At 42.1% G+C, this 19028-nt stretch overlaps 1 protein-coding gene across 1 annotated transcript in view; it reads left to right on the forward strand.

Moving 5' to 3' along the window:
- The window catches only part of LOC120858617 (synapsin-3-like), a 118794-nt gene that overhangs the window by 45477 nt on the left and 54289 nt on the right, over positions 1-19028 (forward strand). The window contains exon 3 of the mRNA XM_040234801.1: positions 12111-12202. Within this exon, the coding sequence (XP_040090735.1) occupies positions 12111-12202 (92 nt within the window). The remainder of the gene's footprint in view (positions 1-12110; positions 12203-19028) is intronic.

Here is a 19028-nt window from a genome sequence, read left to right on the forward strand (position 1 = left end):
CCTCAGTCCTTCTCCCCACCCTTCCTCTCCCCCTCCTCCCCTATCTCCTACCCTCCTCTTCCTCCCCCTCCTCCCTCTCTCCTTCAGCAAACACTTCGTATCCTTCGGACATTATCAGAAGCTCTCCCTACCCTTCAGGTTTTCCCTGGCAGAGGGAAAATGACAGTGGATGTTTCACTTTGATTCTCAGATGCTGTTGTCTCAGTCTCTGTTCTTGGCACAGTAGTTGCTCAAAAAAAGAAAGAGTTGTTAAGTTAGTGAATTAATGGATGACTCAAGTTCAGGTAGCTTTGTGATCTTGGCCAAGTCATTTTCTCTCTCTGTTTCTCATCCACTAATGAGAATGCTAATACCTACTTCCATATCAAGAGGTCATTGTAATGATCAAATTAAAGAACATAAATGTGATATCTAACATCGATTATTCATTTTTCACTTAGGCACCTTGCTAAGGACTCTTAAATGGATATTAATTCCATTTAATGGAATCCATTAATTCCATTAAATGGAATTAATCCATCTAATGCTCACATCTGCCCTAGGAAGGTACCATTCTTAATCTCATTTACAGATGAGGGACTGAGGCTTAGAAAGGCTAACTTGTCTAAAGGTACACAACAAATAAGGGGTAAAACTCTGATTCAGACTCATGGGATTCAATTCTAAAAACCTTCACATGCCAACACTTTGTAAACTGCAAGTCACTGCTACTGATTTTTTAAAAAATAATATGGTGAACTCCAACTAACTTTGGATATTTTATAACTTGAACATTTAGGAATGTAGCTTTTGTCATTTACTTGTCTCTATTTTATGTGTATTTTGACACGTTTTTATCTCTCCCTTACCTGCTTTCTACACACACATGCACACACACAGAGGAATGTTAAGATTTTTTGATGAGCAGAGGTGCCTTTGCATTTGCCTGCATAGCTGGGTGTTTCGCACGGGAGTTGGGCAGTACTGCCAGGCAGCTCTCACTGACCCAGTGGCCCAGGCTTTTCCTGAGATGCCCAGTACTGCTTCTGCACAGTATTTCCTCCTCCAGAAAGGTCCACTGAATGAGTCTTCAGACATTCAAAGCCTCTTTTGTCTGCAAGGTGAGTCTGTACTGGTGGAAAAGAGCTCAGCCCCGAGATGCCAGCCAAGGAAGTCACTGAGCCCACCAGGCCTCAGAGCTGAAAACACGACCTATGCGGGAAACCGACAGGAAGCAGTTCTTGCTGAGAGCAGGCTTTGGGCCGCCTGCCAAGTACTTGCTATCAGCAGGGCAGTTGGAAGGAGCAGAGTGGTGAAAGAGGGACCTATGGGCTTCCCCAGCAGACACTGCACACTGATGTGGGAAGGACACAGGAAGGTGTAAGAATTAGAGCTCTGCGAGTTAAGACTCGAGTCACCCCAAATAAGCCACGTGGTACAGTATGAAGGGTGTCAGCCTGGGTTTGGACCCCAGGATGTAACTTTGGACAAAGTCACCCTGCTTCCCTGGGCCTCACCTTTGGCATCTGCAAAATGGGCATCTGTTCATTCAGTGATATTCACAGAGCACCTGTGTTGTTTCCCTAGACACTGGTTTAGGTGCTGCACTGGAGCTCTGAGCAAAACAGACAAAATCCCTGCCCCGTGGAGCTTCCGTTATAGTGAAAGAAATGGACGATTAAATATTCACTTGGGATGGATGTAAATATTTACGTCAGAGGGCGGTGAGTGCTGTGGGGGAAGATTAAGCAAGGAAATAGCTTGGAGCACAGCAGGTGCTTTGTAGGAAGGTGCCACTAGGGGCGCCAGGGAGCAGAAGTGTGCTGCCGGCTCTCGGAAACAAGGTTTAGAGGCTGAGGGATTGGAGGTTGGAGTGCTTCCTGTGCTTGGTAATGGGAAAGAGGCCAGCATGGCATGGTGATGACAGAGTGAGTTGACACAGGGGCAGACGGGGGCTGGTGGAAGGAGGTGTCAAAGAACCTAAATCCTGTAGGAGTTCACAGCCTGCGTAAAGCTTGGGTTTTCTGTGTTTAATGTTTTATTATTGTTGCTGCTGTTGTTAATGCTTTTAATGAGTCTCTATAAGACCCTGTGAAAGAACCTAAGAAGTGAAGGGACTCCCCTGGTGATCCAGTGGTTAAGACTCCATGCTCCCAATGCAGGGGGCCCAAGTTCAATCCCTGATCAGGGAACTACATCGCTCATGCCACAACTAAGAGATCCTCCATACTGCAGCGAAGGTCCCAAGTGCTGCAACTGAGACCCAGTGCAGCCAAGTAAATTAAAAAAAAAAAAAAAAGAAATGAAGGAGATCACAGTGCATGCAGAATGCTGATTTATTTTAAAAGGAATTTGTTAATAACACACTTTCCTTCCCAAGAGTAAACATAACAATCTGTTAGGGATTAGGGTGGAATTTTGATGAAAACTTGCTAGAGGACTCAAGAATGCCCTAATCCTACCTTGACAATTACCACCACCATCCCTTTTGCAGGTTCCTAAAGTAGACAACAACACAAGGAGGAAGAGCAAATAAGTTTTAGAGGGCCTAGGCCCACTACTCCTGTGCAGGGTTGCCTGAATCAGCTGTAGACCAAAGCAGTACAGCATCTTGCTGCTGCTGCTGCTGCTAAGTTGCTTTGGTCATGTCCAACTCTGTGCGACCCCAGAGACGGCAGCCCACCAGTCTCCCCTGTCCCTGGGATTCTCCAGGCAAGAACACTGGAGTGGGTTGCCATTTCCTTCTCCAATGCATGAAAGTGAAAAGGGAAAGTGAAGTCGCTCAGTTGTGTCCGACTCCTAGTGACCCCATGGACTGCAGCCTACCAGGCTCCTCCGTCCATGGGGTTTTCCAGGCAAGAGTACTGGAGTGGGTTGCCATTGCCTTCTCTGTGCAGCATCTTACCTGTCTTTAAAGCCAAATGTCCCATTTATGAATGTTACTTACTATAAGTTGCTTCTGTCATGTCGGACTCTTTGTGATCCTATGGACTGTAGCCTGCCAGGCTCCTCTGTCCGTAGAATTCTCCAGACAAGAATACTGGAGTGGGTTGTCATGCCCTCCTCCAGGGGATCTTTCCAACCCAAGGATCAAACCTGCACTCTTATGTCTCCTGCATTGACAGGTGGGTTCTTGACCACTAGCGCCACCTGGGAAGCCCTACTTACTAATTATGTATTGCTAAATAATTTTGAGGTACCACAAACACAGTTACGAAAAGAGAGAGCAGGACATCTGGGTCTCCTTGGAATCAGAGTTCAGTGCTGCAAACTCATGGGACAGAGGGTGGCTGAGAGCAAAATGGCTGCTGAGGGTGGCTTCTCTGAGGAGCTACAAGGCAGGAGAGAGGAAGTTAACAAGAGGACCACCCAGTTCAGCAGACACTCAGCTGGAGAGAAGCAGAATGTGGACTCCAGAATCACATATGATTGCCTGGTTTTCAACCCAGCAGTGACCTTGCCCACTGTTTAAGGCAGCATTATGATGTCCTGAGCACTAGATTAACAGTTCCTCCTTATGAAGTGAGAAAGCGTAGAGAAAAGGGCAGAGGATGAGAAGTTGTTCTAGCATTAGGAAAGGTCCTGGAGGCTGCCCACCTTCTGCCGTCAGCTCAGTATCTATGTGTCTCTCTCGTCTCTCTCTTTTACCCTCCTGCAAATTACAAAGGGTGTCTAAGGCCTTGGAAAGGGGCAGACTGTAAGGGTTTAAGGGTACAGTCTGGACCAGATAGGTCTTCACTAACTAACAAGAATTTCCAGTATCTTATCAGCCTCCCTTGGATTCCAGAACAATCTGTCTGCCAGCATCTTGTCTTTCTCAGGAACTCTGGACAACAGCTCTTTGTGTCGAAATCCCCCCTCCTTCAGTCAGGCTTCATGGTCAAGGCTGATAGCTGCTACCTCCACATCCCCACACATTTTCGGTTTCTTGTGTACATTCCAGTCACTCATCCAATTCCAAGTCCCAATTTCAGTTTCTTTCCCATTGATCTGTTGGCCTAATAGCATCCTTCAACTTATTATAATGATGATTGCAATCACCATTTTCAACTCCGTCATCAACATCATTATCATTGCAAATGCAATTATCGGTAACTAAAGATGAATACCCCATGCTTTCAGTGATATTATCTGCTTGGCATCACATACTTTCTAGGTTCCAGTGAGAACCCATGAAAGACTCTTCAGGAAACTGAATGCATTCCATCTTGTTTATGTGTGATGTGCATACTCATGAGTGTGTGTGCACGTGTTTTCCTGGAGCTGGACATGTGTTTAATTATAAACAGGTGCTTGTATTTATTTCCTTGTGATCAAGGGTGCTATAGAAGAGGTCTTGTTAATGGATATGATTCCAACCATAACTAGCACTGATAATAGAGTCTGGAACTTAGGAAGTGCTATGTAAATACTTGTGGTTAAATATTTATCACTCTCTTATAACACAGCCCTTCGTGTTTCCCAGTGGTCTCCCAAAGATGACTATACCCTAATCCTGGAATCTGTGAAAATGATACTTAGAAGGGAGATGACGATGTGATTACAATTATGGACTTTAAGAAAGAGTATCTCTGATTATCCAAGTGGGCCAGTCTGACCACTGAAGCCCTTGAAAACAGAACTTTCTCTGACAAGAGAGGAAGATGTGACAAAAGGGAAGTCAGAAAACCTTGGAGAATAAGAAGGACTTGACATGCCATGACAAGTTTGAAGATGGGGAGTACAGTGTGACAAGGAGTGCAGACAGCCTTAAGGAGCTCAAGACAGTCTCCCAGCTGAGATCAGCAAGGAAGTAGAACCTCAGTCCTATAGCTGCAGAGAGCTCAATTCAGCAAACTTGGAAGCAGATTCTTCCCAAAACCTCCCAGAAAGAGTCCAGATGGCTGATACCTTGATTTTGGCTTTGTGAAACCTAGAACAGAAATCGGCTGAGCTAACATGGACTTCTGATGGATATAGAGCAGTGAGACAATGCATTTGTGTTGTCTGCAGCTGTTAAATTTGTGATAATTTGTTGTGGCAGCAATAGAATACTAACACCCTATAGAGTACCATTCCTTCACAGGGAATTCAAAATCCTCAGAATTGGCCTCCCACCCACTTTTCTAGCTCTGTTCTGTTGTGTTCCTCCACATACTCCATGTTGCAACAACAGATGACATCTCACTGCTTCACTGACCCAAGAGCCCTGTGTTCTCAGCTGTGCTTTTGTTCATGAAAACTTAGATTGGGCCTTTCTCCTCCTTTCTACCTGGAACCACCCTCCTCCTTGCTATGGTCTGGTGGATCTAGCAGTGGGGCAGTTTCAGAAGGTGAATTATTTAGCATGTGTAGGTATTGTAGTTGTCCATTCATCTACAAAGTATAAAAAAATAACACTTCATTCCACAAGTGTGTTTTCAATACCTCCTGTGTACCAGGAACTGGATATAAAGTGGTAAATAGCTTTCTAATAAAAGTATGATTGCTTGGCATTTCTTTTTCATAAGGTATGCTGTGGTAATAGTATTTTTGTTCCGTGATCTTTGGGAGACACTGGTTAAGAAAGAAAGAGAGGTGAAAATGAAACAGACCATGGACATAATTGACTCAGTTGATGATAAATCATTTTGAAGATGAAGAGGATTAAAGTGGAGAGAGAAAGAGCGGTTTGCCTAAGGGCATACACTTGGTCAGTGTTAAATCTGAAATTTAGATCCCTTGACCCCAGACTTGAAAGCAGTTTCTTTCCACTATTCTTTGATTCCTCCATGTAGATGCTTAATAAAAGTCATAAACAGAAAAACTCAGAGAGTCTAGCATTTTCAGGTATCATTGAGATCAATGTTGAAAACCTCCCACACCTGGTTTTAACAAGTATAACAAAATACAAAGACCTTACATATGCTGCTGTGAAAACCTACCTGTCTTTAATGGTGTCCATGACCCAATAATTTCACTCCTAGGAATATACCCCAAAGAAGTGAGAGTATATGTCCACCAAAGAGATGTAAAAGAATGTGCATAACAGCTTTTTTCTTAATAGTCAATGACTAGAAATAGGCCAGGTGTCCATAATCAGCAGAACAGATGAATGTATTATTGTACAGGAGGGCATGGCAACCCTCTCCAGTGTTCTTGCCTGGAGAATCCCATGGACAGAGGAGCCTGGCAGAGTACAGCCCATAGGGTCACAAAGAGTCATACAGGACTGAAGAGACTTAGCACACACCCCTGTGCAGGCACTGAAGCACTACGCAGAAATGAAATGATTTATTCTAAGCCCAACAGCATGAATGAATCACACAGATATAATGATGAGTGAAAAAAGGCAAATACCCAGGGCGTATACTCTGAGATTCATATGAAGTTCAAAAACATACAAAACTAGGCTGCAGAAATAGAAGGTATCAAAGTGGTAGCATCGTGGTGTGAAAGTTGATGTCAGTTATATTGAAGTTGACAGAGTATTCAGGGAGGCTGGAATTGTTACCAATTTTCATCTTGATATTGATTGCTCATGCTAAGTTGCTTCAGTTGTGTCCAATTCTTTGCAGCTCTGTGGACTGTAGCCCGCCAGGCTCCTCTGTCCATGGGCTTCTCCAGGCAAGAATAATGGAGTGGGTTGACTTTTCCTTCTTCAGGGGATCTTCCCAACTCAGGGATCAAACCCATGTCTCTTATGTCTCCTAGCACCATCTGGGAAGTTGATATTGATTATGCAAGCACAGATCGATTAAGATCCATCAATCTGTAAAAAATTTGTGAAATTTAATTTAGCTATCCCTCTTTTTTTGAGGTATTCTTCTAAGGTTTACAGTAGCTTTAATTTATCAAGATCTATGAGTTTGGGTAAACTCTGGAAGTTGGCGATGAACAGGGAAGCCTGATGTGCTGCAGTCCATGGAGTTGCAAAGAGTTGAACACGACTGAGCGACTGAACTGAACTGAACTGATCTTTAAATATATTATACCACTTTATATACAGTGTAGGGACCTTTTAACAGTACATTTCCATTTCCATCTTTGTGTTCTTGTTACACATTCTACTTCTGCATATGTGATGAACTCCCATGATTCATACTATTGTCCTGCAGTCAATTATTTGCCTTGAGAAGCAGAGAACTACACTGACAAAAAAAGGAACAGACTTCCTTCCAAGTCTGAGAGTATTCACAAATGTACTTTTTATTGCAAAATGTAAACTAAAAGTGAGGTGCCTACAGGTATGGTAGACTGTAACAACTTGACTCTAATTCAAATTAAGAAGTCTTTGAAGAAAAAAGTCATCAGAGCACAGGCTCAGTATTTGTGACACATGGGCTTAGTTGCTTCGTATCATGTGGGATCTTTCCAGATCAGGAATTGAACCTGTGTCTCCTGCATTGACAGGTGGATTCTTCACCACTGAGTCACCAAGGAAGCCCAGCTGTTATTCTTTGCCTCTCTATATAAAGTATATTTTTCCCCTCTGATTGCTTTGAAGGTTTTCTGTTCATCACTGGTTTGTTAGTAAGCTGATTATTATGTACATTGGTATGATTTTCTGTTTCTTCTGCTTGGGAGTCATTGAATTTCTTAGGCCTACAGGTTTATAGTTTTCATCAAATTTAAAAAACTGAGACTGAAGGGAGCTTCTGCAAAGTTGAGAAAGCTCTAGGTAAACTAGGACAAGTTGGTCATCTTAGATCCAGAGCACACTGTGATCCAGGGCTCATTTAGCCCCACTACTAAATTTTTGAGAACTCGACTCTTATTACAAAGTCTTTACACTTTACCTGGTGAGAACATGCATCATCCCCAGCCCTGTGTGTGTTCTGGAGTATGAGTCTACTGTTTTCTGATAGTTCTGTCACTGGCCCTGAGAAGTTTCCTTTCATGCATGCTCATAGCAGTACGCAGCCAAGGACTTACAGATCTGCCCGGAGGCCTTTTTCTGTGCAGTTGTATCTTTCCTTTACTCTGCCCTGCAAATTCTAGCCACCTTTGATGCTGTTGCTGCTGCTGAGTCCCATCAGTCATGTCTGACTCTGTGCAACCCCGTAGATGGCAGCTCACCAGGCTTCCCCCGTCCCTGGGATTCTCCAGGGAAGAACACTGGAGTGGGTTGCCATTGCCTTCTCCAATGCATGAAAGTGAAAAGTGAAAGGAAGTCACTCTGTCGTGTCCGACTCATCGCGACCTCATGGACTGTAGCCTACCAGGTCCTCCATCCGGGGGATTTTGCAGGCAAGAGTACTGGAGTGGGTTGCCATTGCCTTCTCCAGCCTCCCTGATTTCTAACGTTTGACTCTTCAGCTTAGTGAGACCACTGGGCACTGATTGCATTCTCCCGCGCCTGAAAACTGCCTCTAGGCAGTCAGCTAGGGCAGTCACAGAGGTAATTTCATGTGTTTCCTTTCTGCAAGGTCATAGTCCTGCAATGCCCGTTGTTCAGTGTCTGAAAACTATTAATGTATTTTGTCTGGCCTTCTGAGTTTAAGATGACAGTGTAAATATAGTCCCTATTACTCCATTGTGGACTTAATTAAGCAGAAATCTTTACTGTTTATATTGTATGCCTTAATATTTTAAAAATTGTTTATGTTATAAATATTTGAAAAGGTTTCTCTTTTTCTGGTTATACCATTTTTTATGCATTTCAATTTACTCTCGCTAAGACAGTTAAATATTTGAATATAATAATGACAGCTGTTTATAGAGATCTTCCTCCTATGTATGTCTCAGCTCTGTGCTAGGTGTCTCATATACACTATCTTGAATCTTCACTAACAGTTTTAAAGCTAGATACCACTGATATTATTGCCTCCATTTTAGAGATGTCAAAACTGAGATTGTAAGCAGTCAGTAACTTGACCAAAATCATCAGATACTGAGCAGTTACTTTTAAATGTAGTTTCTTTGAATATTTATTTATCTATACCACCATGCCTAATATATAGTAAAGAGACATCACATTAAAAATAATTGGGACCAAAATGTTTTTGAGGTCAAAAGGTTAACTTATGCAGAAAATGCAGAAACATGACTCTCAATAGTAGTGCTTTATTTTGTGCCTGTGTGCATATATGCATTTATGTATGTGTTTGCTGAAGTGGATAAAGGAGCCTTACCTAAACCAACTGACATTCTTTGAATCCTGACGCCTTTGCATGCAATACTAAAATTGGATCCAATTTCCAAAATTATTTTATTACATTCCTAGGATTATTGTAACAAATTACTACAACTTGGTGGCTTAAAATAAATTATCCTCTCAGAGGCCAGAAATTGGAATCAAGGTGTCAACAGATCTGTACTCCCTCTGAAGACTGTCCTTCCTTACTTCTTCCACCTTCTAGTAACTCCTGTTGTTCCTTGGTTTTGGGGCAATGTAACTCCAGTCTCTGCCTCCATCTTCAAACAGCCTTCTTTCCTGGGTCCCTCTGTCTCCCCTTCTCTTCTTATATTTAGGGTCCACTCTCATCCAGGATCTGAGAGCCTTAATTATATTTGCAAAGACTCTCTTTCTATACACAGTCAAATTCACAGGTATCAAGGGTTGGGATTTGGACATATCTTTTAGGGGAATCGATTTAACCCACTACAGTTTATGAGAGCTCTCCAGGCCCTGATATTTAGGATTCTACCAGCAGGGTCATCCTGCTATCTTGAAGGAGAGATGGTTGGATACTTCTATGTTCATTTCCATGGTTGTTGAAATTTTTAGAAAGATAAATATAGGAAAGTGCCATTTCTTTGCTACTCCAGCTCTCTGTGCCTGGAGGCCTTTTTCTGTGCAGTTGTATCTTTACTCTGCCCTGCAAATTCTAGCTACCTCTGCTGCTGCTGCTACTAAGTAGCGTCAGTCGTGTCTGACTCTGTGCGACCCCATAGATGGCAGCTCACCAGGTTCCTCTGTCCCTGGGATTCTCCAGGCAAGAATACTGGAGTGGGTTGCCATTTCCTTCTCCAATGCATGAAAGTTGCTTGCTGTCCTATAACCCAGGAATCTACCTCCTATAATTACTCATAAACTATGACTAGGAAACAACTGCAGACACTCAGATCTGAACCAGATGAACTTCTGACTTGTATATCCAAGCCCAAGGGTGTCTTCTATCCAGGTATTTCTCTTTCCATTTGAGCAGCAAGATAGCCCCTGGGTCTTTGCCATCTAGTTGGAGATTTTACCATCCAAGATTCTGACTCACTCCTTTTCTTCACATATCTTGTGCCCAGCAATTCTGTGTTGCAGCTTTCTTTTTTCTCCACACAAGCAACAACTTTTCTCGCTAATTCTTCTTTGTAATCTTACCAATGAAATATCTTGAACATGATGGACTGAATTTTTAAGGCATTAGATTTAATAACTGGGTCATTACCACTGTTTACCAACCTGGCCTCATTACAGAGCTCTTTGCTTTTCACCTTTCCACAGCATAATGAGGTTATTAATTAAAACAAGAGACACAGGCACTCTGGATCTGCTTTAATGCCATCTGGGAAGATAGCTAGGTCTTTGGCCATAATTTCTGGTAAATGATTCCAAGGGGATACATCTAAATCACCATGAAATGATATTTCCCTTCAGTGTAAACTTGTTTTTCTCTTTGAGTGGTTTATTTTTAGGTCCCTAAAATTCCCAGTTGCAGTCCACCTAATGCCTTATTTAGCTAAACAGTGGGGACAGTGGGGTGCTGCAGTTAAAAGACAGGCTGGAGCCAGACTGCCTGGGGTTAAATCCTGGCTCTGCTACCTACTGTGTGACAGTGTGCAAGTTATTTGATCTCTCTCTGCCTTGGTTTTTCATGTAGACAAGTATGAGGATTAAATGAATTCATACGTATAAAATGCTTAGGACAGTACCTGGCACATGTTGAGTGTTGCATGTATGTGAGCAGTAAATTTTATTCATTAAATCCAAAGAAATAGCTTTTGGTTTCTGTATAAATCAGTATAGTATTATACATTTTCTAGAGTGGGGTTACAGGTTGAATTATGTCTCTTAAAATTCATGTGTTAAAAGTCCTAAGGCCCAGTGCCTCAGAATGTGACCTTAGTTGGACACAAGTATGTGGAGATAGGATCTTTACAGAGATAATCAAGTTAAAGTGAAGTCAGTAGGGTGGGTCCTAATCCAGTATGACTGGTAGAATGGCTACAGAGACTTGCATAGAGGAAAAACATACTGATAAGAGACAGAGAGAAGGTGACCTTGCAATGCGAAAAACTTGCAACAGAGCCTTCTTGCTCGGCCCTCAGAAAGAACCAGTGCTGCCCACACCTTGATTTGGGACTTCTATCCTCCACAGCAGTGAGAAAGCACAGTTTGCTGTGTTTAAGCCACCTAATGGGGTACCTTGTTATGGCAAACCTAGGAAATGGTTATAACATCAAGTCACTACCCCCAGGGAGCTATAACCTGGTAGGAGGGATGTATTCCATAGGAAAGGGCTTCCTAGGTGGCGCTAGTGGTAAAGAACCCATCTGCCAATGCAGGAGACATAAGAAACGCAGGTTTGATCCCTGGGTTGGAAAAATCCCTTGGAGGAGGGCATAGCAACCCACTCCGGTATTCTTGCTTGAAGAATCCTGTGGACAGAGGAGCCTGGCAGGCTACAGTCCATAGAGTTGCACAGAGTCAGACATGACTAAAGCTACTTAGCATACACACATTCCATAGGAATAGCAACAGAAAATTTTAAAGCTTGCTCAACCAAATAAGCCAACAAAAAGATGAACTTAGAAGGATGCAGAAATGTCTAATAAAATACAAATGTGACACTGTAGTTGGCACATAAACATGAAGAATACTCCTTAGTGGGGACCAAAAAAAAGAATGCTGCTTATATCTCTTGTCTCTGCCCCTCTCTTGGTAACTATGGAGTTTCTCTATACCACTACCTCCTATCTCTCTCTCCCCCGCCTGTCCACTCCCTTAGAGTCAGAGTACCTTCTACCTTCAAGGAGGTAGAAATTAGTAGTGATGTAACCTTGGACATGTCACCATGCCTTTCTGCATCTCAGCTTCTTCATCTTTCAAAAAGAGAGATAAATAATATTACTAATTTCAGATGAGATTTAAATGTATATTTGGCACATATAAATGTTATGAGTCATTGGCATCCCTAGTATTTTGTGAATCCTTATTGTTTTGCTTTCTCTTTTAGGCTGAATTCTCAGAGTTGAATCTAGCCGCCTATGTTACTGGGGGCTGTATGGTGGACATGCAGGTCATGAGAAATGGAGCCAAGGTTGTGAGGTAAGGAAGACCACGGTGCAGAAAACCTTCATTCCAGAGGTGTGTATGAAGTACCTTCAGAGCCAACCCCTCTGTTTGTTGCCTGCAGCCAAACTCCTGTACTGCACATGCTTTCATGTGTAGAATGTATGCTTCCAAAGAGTTTAGGTGTTATTGCACATTAATGACTAATGGCGCAAATAATATGGGGAAGCAGCTGAGTACCCTGGAATGATCCTTGGGCTTGGAGAAAGAAGACTTGGGTTTCATTTCTGACTTTGTGGCTCTGTTCAGTAATATTATTTACTCTCTTTTGCCCTCTGATTCTCATCTGCCACATGATCATAGTGAATATGAAAGTAGAAGGCAAGTATGTGAGAACACCCTATTGTTAATAATTATAAAGTGCTGTACAAATATGAGATTTTTAAAAATAAGCTGCATTCTGCTTCCAGCAGTAGGGAAAAATAAATGTTCAGAGACTCCCTTCTCAGGACATCACACCTAAAAGTACTGGATATAATATTCCCACCCACCCACCCAAATCTGTAATATATGCTGAACTAGATGGGACATGAGGGAATTCTTCAGAAGCTCAGGAATGTCAAGAAAGTATAAATCTGGAGGAGCGATAAAGAGCATATTAAAACATTTCTATCTAGTTAAGTACCGAGAGAATGATACAGACCAGGTCTGGTGAGGATTCAGATGGAGAAGAAATAGGATTCATATTTGGGAAAGTAGAGACAACAGGAATAAATTTGAGGAAAAGGTGGTATTTGTTCTAATGGGCATTCTGTGTGTTTTAAGAATAGGAAACAGTTCTTGTACAAACAAAAAAAAAGGGAGTATGTTTAGGAAATTATGGTAATTCAACTAATTCAGCCATTATTTACTGAGTACCTGCTGTGTGCCAAGGGAGACATTACATGGCTTCCTATTTCCAATAATGGTAGACCAATTCTAGATTATCTGGAAACAGCTTCAAAGCTGGTTGTAAATAATGATACCTTCAAAGCCATCAAAGAGTTGACATGGTAGTAAGAACTTTCCAGGAAGAGAATGATGGGGAAGTAGAAATCCAGAGAGAGAAATGAGTACAAAAGCTTCATTTTTGCTGTGAGTATTGCTAAGTTCAACAAACTTGAAAATTGGTTTTGATAGTCTAGCAGGGGCAAGGGAGAAAGAAATCAATACCCAGGGTTACTTAGGATGTAATGGTAGGGCCTCCCCCAAATAAGCTGAGACCTCAAAGGAACTACATCTCAAGGTAAATGTGAACCATAGGTATATGAGTCCTCAGAAGTAACTGCAGCTTGCATTGCACTTTGACTGACCTTCCAGGGAACCTCGAGCATTAATCTTAATTTATGGTAATCCCAGACATGCAAGAAGTAAAAGCAAATCCTGTGTAGTGGAAGGCACTTTCATCCTAGGCTTCAAATAATTATTCAGATCATTTTTTGTATAATGGTTAGCACATAGTAAAAAATAATAAGGCATAGACACCATGAATGAGAAGAAAGTGAAAGTGAAGTCTCTCAGTCAGTGTCCGACTCTTTGCAACCCTGTGGACTGCAGCCCACCAGGCTCCTCTGTCCATGGGATTCTCCAGGCAAGAATACTGGAGTGGGTTGCCATTTCCTTCTCCAGGGGATCTTCCCAACCCAGGGGTCGAACCCAGGTCTTCTGCATTGCAGGCAGATGCTTTAACCTCTGAGCCACCAGGGAAGCCCATGAATGAGAAGAAATAGGAAATATAGACAGCAGAAAAGATATCCTCAAAGATACCATATATTGTAATGATCAGACACACATTCTTAAAAGAAAAAAATTCTACGTATTAAGTTGAAAAAAATCAGATTGGAAGATGTCCGCAAGGAATCAGTTCAGTTCAGTCACTCAGCCATGTCTGACTCTTTGTGACCCCATGAATCGCAGCACGCCAGGCCTCCCTGTCCATCACCAACTCCCGGAATTCCCTCAGATTCACGTCCTTCAAGTCAGTGATGCCATCCAGCCATCTCATCCTCTGTCGTCCCCTTCTCCTCCTGCCCCCAATCCCTCCCAGCATCAGAGTCTTTTCCAATGAGTCAACTCTTCGCATGAGGTGGCCAAAGTACTGGAGTTTCAGCTTTAGCGTTATTCCTTCCAAAGAAATCCCAGGGCTGATCTCCTCCAGAATGGATTGGTTGGATCTCCTTGCAGTCCAAGGGACTCTCAAGAGTCTTCTCCAACACCACAGTTCAAAAACAATTCTTCGGCGCTCAGCCTTTTTCACAGTCCAACTCTCACATCCATACATGACCACAGGAAAAACCATACCCTTGACTAGACGGACCTTAGTCGGCAAAATAATGTCTCTGCTTTTGAATATGCTATCTATAGGAAACTATAAAAAAATAACAGAACAAGTTTTATTAAAATCAAAAAGAACTTCTAGAAAGGAAAACTACGATAACCAACATTATTAGAAGTGTTGTGTTTAATGACATATTAAACAGCATTGAAAAGGTGTTAATGAAGTGGAAGTATTTTATGAAATAAGGCAAAATAAAAATATTCACAAAGACCTCACTGAGGGAAATTGTAAAGTATGTACTTCAAGAAAAAGAAAATGATCTCATTATAACATAAAGCAGCAAGAAGACATGAAGAGCAAAGAAGGTAGAAATGTTAATAAATGTTATCTTCAAAAAACAGTAGTAATAATAATATGGATTTGAAAAATATATGAAGGATTAAAATATACCACAGTAAGTAGATTCTGGGGTTAAATAGAATTAAGATATTTTGAGGGCCTTGTAGTATCAGAGAGGAAAGTCAATATATTGATTATTAATAGGCTTCAAGAAGTTAAAAATGAAAATTAAAGAATTGAAGAATAATTAAAGCTTATCTCTGTGGTAATTACTAAAAATAGAAATGAAATGTAGTACTTAAAGGTGATAAGAGAAAAATAGAAATAATAAGAGAAGACAAAAGGAGAAAAGCCAGTGCAGAACAGGTATTATAAATAACACAACTAATGTGATAAATTTAAATCAATATATATCCAACAGGCTGATAATCTGAATGGTGTGTACAGCAGTACTGGTTATTAAAATACTGAAATTTTTCTATAGAAATTGGTAAATAGTCCCTCACCTGAGCCCACTAAATGTCTTCAGCCACCCTTAACCATAGATGGGCAGGGACATTGGACTACTCTTTGTTCCTCAGTTCACAACACTTCTGTCCCCCATGTCATATCCTTGTTTCTCCCATGGTCAGAGGACACCCAAACATTGTAGGGGAGATTCACCCTTGGAAGCAGTAGTGGATTCAAGTTGTTGTTGTTGTTCAGCCGCTAAGTCATGTCTGACTCTTTGTGACCCCATGGACCGCAGCACACCAGGCTTCCCTGTACTTTATTATCTCCCAGAGTTTGCTCAGATTCATGCCCATTGAGTTGGTGATGCTATCTAACCATCTCATCTTCTGTTGTCCCCTTCTCCTTTTGCCTTCAGTCTTTCCCAGTGTCAAGGTCTTTTCCAATAAGTCAGTTCTTTATATCAGGTAGCCAAAGTATTAGAGCTTCAGCCAGCATCAGTCCTTCCAGTGTTCAGGGTTGATTTCCTTTAGGATTGACTGGTTTGAGCTCCTTGCTGTTCAGGGACTCTCAAGGGTCTTCTACAGCACCACAATTTAAAAATGTCAATTCTTGGGTGCTCAGCCTTACTTATGGTTCAACTCTCACATCTGTACATGACTACTGGAAAAACCATAGCTTTGGTTATATGGACCTTTGTCTGTGAAGTGATATCTTTGCTTTTTAATATGCTGTCTGGGTTTGTCATAGCTTTCCTTCCAAGGAGTGAACAACTTTTAATTTTGTGGCTTTAGTCACCATCTGCAGTGATTTTGGAGCTCAAGAAAATAAAATCTGTCACTGTTTCCACTTTTTCCCCATCTATTTGCTGTGAAGTGATGGGACCGGATGCCATGATCTTAGATTTTTGAATGCTGAGTTTTAAGCCAACTTTTTCACTCCTCTTTCACCCTCATCAGGGGCCTCACCAGGGCTTCCCTGGTGGCTCAGATGGTAAAGCGTCTGCCTGCAATGCAGAAGACCCAGGTTTGATCCCTGGGTCAGGAAGATCCCCTGGAGAAGTAAATGGCAACCCACTCCAGTACTCTTGCCTGGAAAATCCTATGGACGGAGGAGCCTGGAATGCTCCAGTCCATGAGGTCTCAGAGTCGGACACGACTGAGCAACTTCACTCACTCACTTCACTCTCATCAAGAACCTCTTTAGTTCCTCTTTACTTTCTGCTATTAGAGTGCTATCATCTGTGTATCTGAGATTGTTGCTGTTTCTCCTGGAAACCTTGATTCCAGCTTGTGATTCATCCAGCCTGGGGTTTCACATGATATACTCTATATAAGTTAAATAAGCAGGGTGACAGTATACAGCCTTGTTTTACTCCTTTCCCAATTCTGAACCAGTCCATTGTTTCATGTAAAATCTAACTGTTGCTTCTTGACCTGTATACAGGTTTCTCAGGAGACAGGTAAGGTGGTCTGGTATTCGCAGCTCTTTTAAGAGTTTTCCACAGCGTGTTGTGATCCACACAGTCAGAGGCTTTAGTGTAGTCAATGAAGCAGAAGTAGATATTTCTCTGGAATTCCCTTACTTTCTCCCTTGCCTAGAATCAGAATATCACACTGTTTAGGAGGGAGAGCCTGGGACCCAAGCCAAGTCAGTCAGAATTCATGTGAGACCTTTGCTGGAATTCTTGGGTGACAAACATATTTGTTCTGCTGGGGCTGCTGAGCCAGTGGGATGGTCTTCTGGAGCTGCTGGTGGCCATGGCTCTTTGTCCTGGAGGGAAGGATCTGCTAAGAATGAAGCAAAAGCAAAGGAAAACACAGCAAAGATAGAAAATAAGAGTCAATAATTTGATGATGTTATTCAAGGCCTTGACTCCAGGCTCATCTCCAAACTAGAGCCAGGAAAAAAAAAATCCTTTTTGATGAAGCCAGCTTGAGTTGCACATACAGAATTCATGAACTTTATCTATGTAACCAACACTTTGTAGCATTTCCTATGTGCTAGGCACTGTCCCAAGCATTTACCATGTATTGACTCATTTCATCCTTTCAACAGCCCTGTAAAGTGTGTACTATTATCATCCGCATTTTCCAGATGAGAAGACTGAAGTTGGGTAATGGAATCAAGGTCTCCAGCCAGTAAGGGGGCAAAACTAGGATTCAGGCCTAGGTACTAGGTCCCATAGTGTTTGTGTCACCACTTACTGGACTGCCTCTTTAACAAGGGGAAGACTGTTTCATAGTTAGAGCTGCTTAGAGAGGCAGTAAGAGCTTCCCAGGTAGTGCTAGTGGTAAAGAACCTGCCTGCAGGAGACAAGAGAAACACGGGTTTGATCCCTGGGTTGGGAAAATCCCATGGAGGAGGGCCTGGCAACCCACTCCAGCATTCTTGCCCAGGGAATCTCATGGACAGAGGAGCCTGGCAGGCTGTAGTCCATAAGGTTGCAAAAGTTGGACACAACTGAAACAACATAGCATGCATGCACAGAGAGGCATTAAAGTAGTATACATTATGAGTAGTACAGAAAAATACCATTAGACAAATACTGAGATCAAAGAATCTGAATTTTAGACAGTGGGAACTTAGAAAAATAAGGAGATATTCATTAGTAAAATGAAAACAAAACTGATGAAAGAAGTGAAAGTGTTAGTCACTAAGTCATGTCTGATTCTTTGTGATCCCATGTACTGTAGCCCTCCATGATCTTCTCTCCTTGGAATTCTCCAGGCAAGAATACTGGAGTGGGTAACTGTTCCCTTCTCTAGGGGATCTTCCCAACCCAGGATTGAACCAGGGTCTCCTCTAATGCAGGCTTTTTTTTTTTTTTTTTTTTTTTACCATCTGAGCCATCATAGAAGTGCCTATAAAACTGATAAAGGTAAGTATTTGGTCAGATTAAGAATGCGTCCCTGGTGGCTCAGATGGTAAGGAATCTGTCTGAAATGTGGGAGACCTGGGTTCAACCCCTGCGTTGGGAAAATCCCCTAGAGAAGGGAACGGCTACCCACTCCAGTATTCTTGCCTGCAGAATTCCATGGACTGTATAGTTCAAGGGGTTGCAAAGAGTCAGACACGACTGAGCAACTTTCACTTTTCAAGGATACTCTAATACTGTAATGGTGGTGTGTAAATAACTTTTAAGTCTAGTAAAAAGGTTAAAAGGCAAAAGTGTTAAAAGTAACAATAGCCACAATGATTCATTAATGAATATACAAAATAAAAAGATAAATTGTGGCATCAAAAACATAGACTATAGGGAGGGGCAAGTAAAAGAGTAGTTTTTATATGGAAATAAAGTTAGGTTGTTAAGTTGATAACTTAAGATGATAGACTGTTGTGACTATAAAATGTTTTATGTAAGCCTCATGGTACCCATACGAAGAAGGCAGTGGCACCCCACTCCAGTACTTTTGCCTGGAAAATCCCATGGGCGTAGGAGCCTGGTAGGCTGCCGTCTATGGGGTCACACAGAGTCGGATACGACTGAAGTGACTTAGCAGCAGCAGCAGCAGCATGGTACCCATAAAGCAAAACCCTATAGGAGATACACAAAACAGAAAAACAAATAATTCAAAGCAAACTACTACTAAAAAGTAGGCTTCCCAGGTATTGCTAGTAGTAAAGAACCTGCTTGCCAGTGCAGGTAGATATAAGAGATCCAGGGTTCGATCCCTGGGTTGGGGAGATCCCCTGGGAGGAAGACATGGCAACCCACTCCAGTAATTCTTACCTGGAGAATTCCATGGACAGAGG

This window comes from Oryx dammah, unplaced genomic scaffold, assembly GCF_014754425.2.
Source record: "Oryx dammah isolate SB20612 unplaced genomic scaffold, SCBI_Odam_1.1 HiC_scaffold_29, whole genome shotgun sequence".
Lineage (NCBI taxonomy): Eukaryota > Metazoa > Chordata > Mammalia > Artiodactyla > Bovidae > Oryx > Oryx dammah.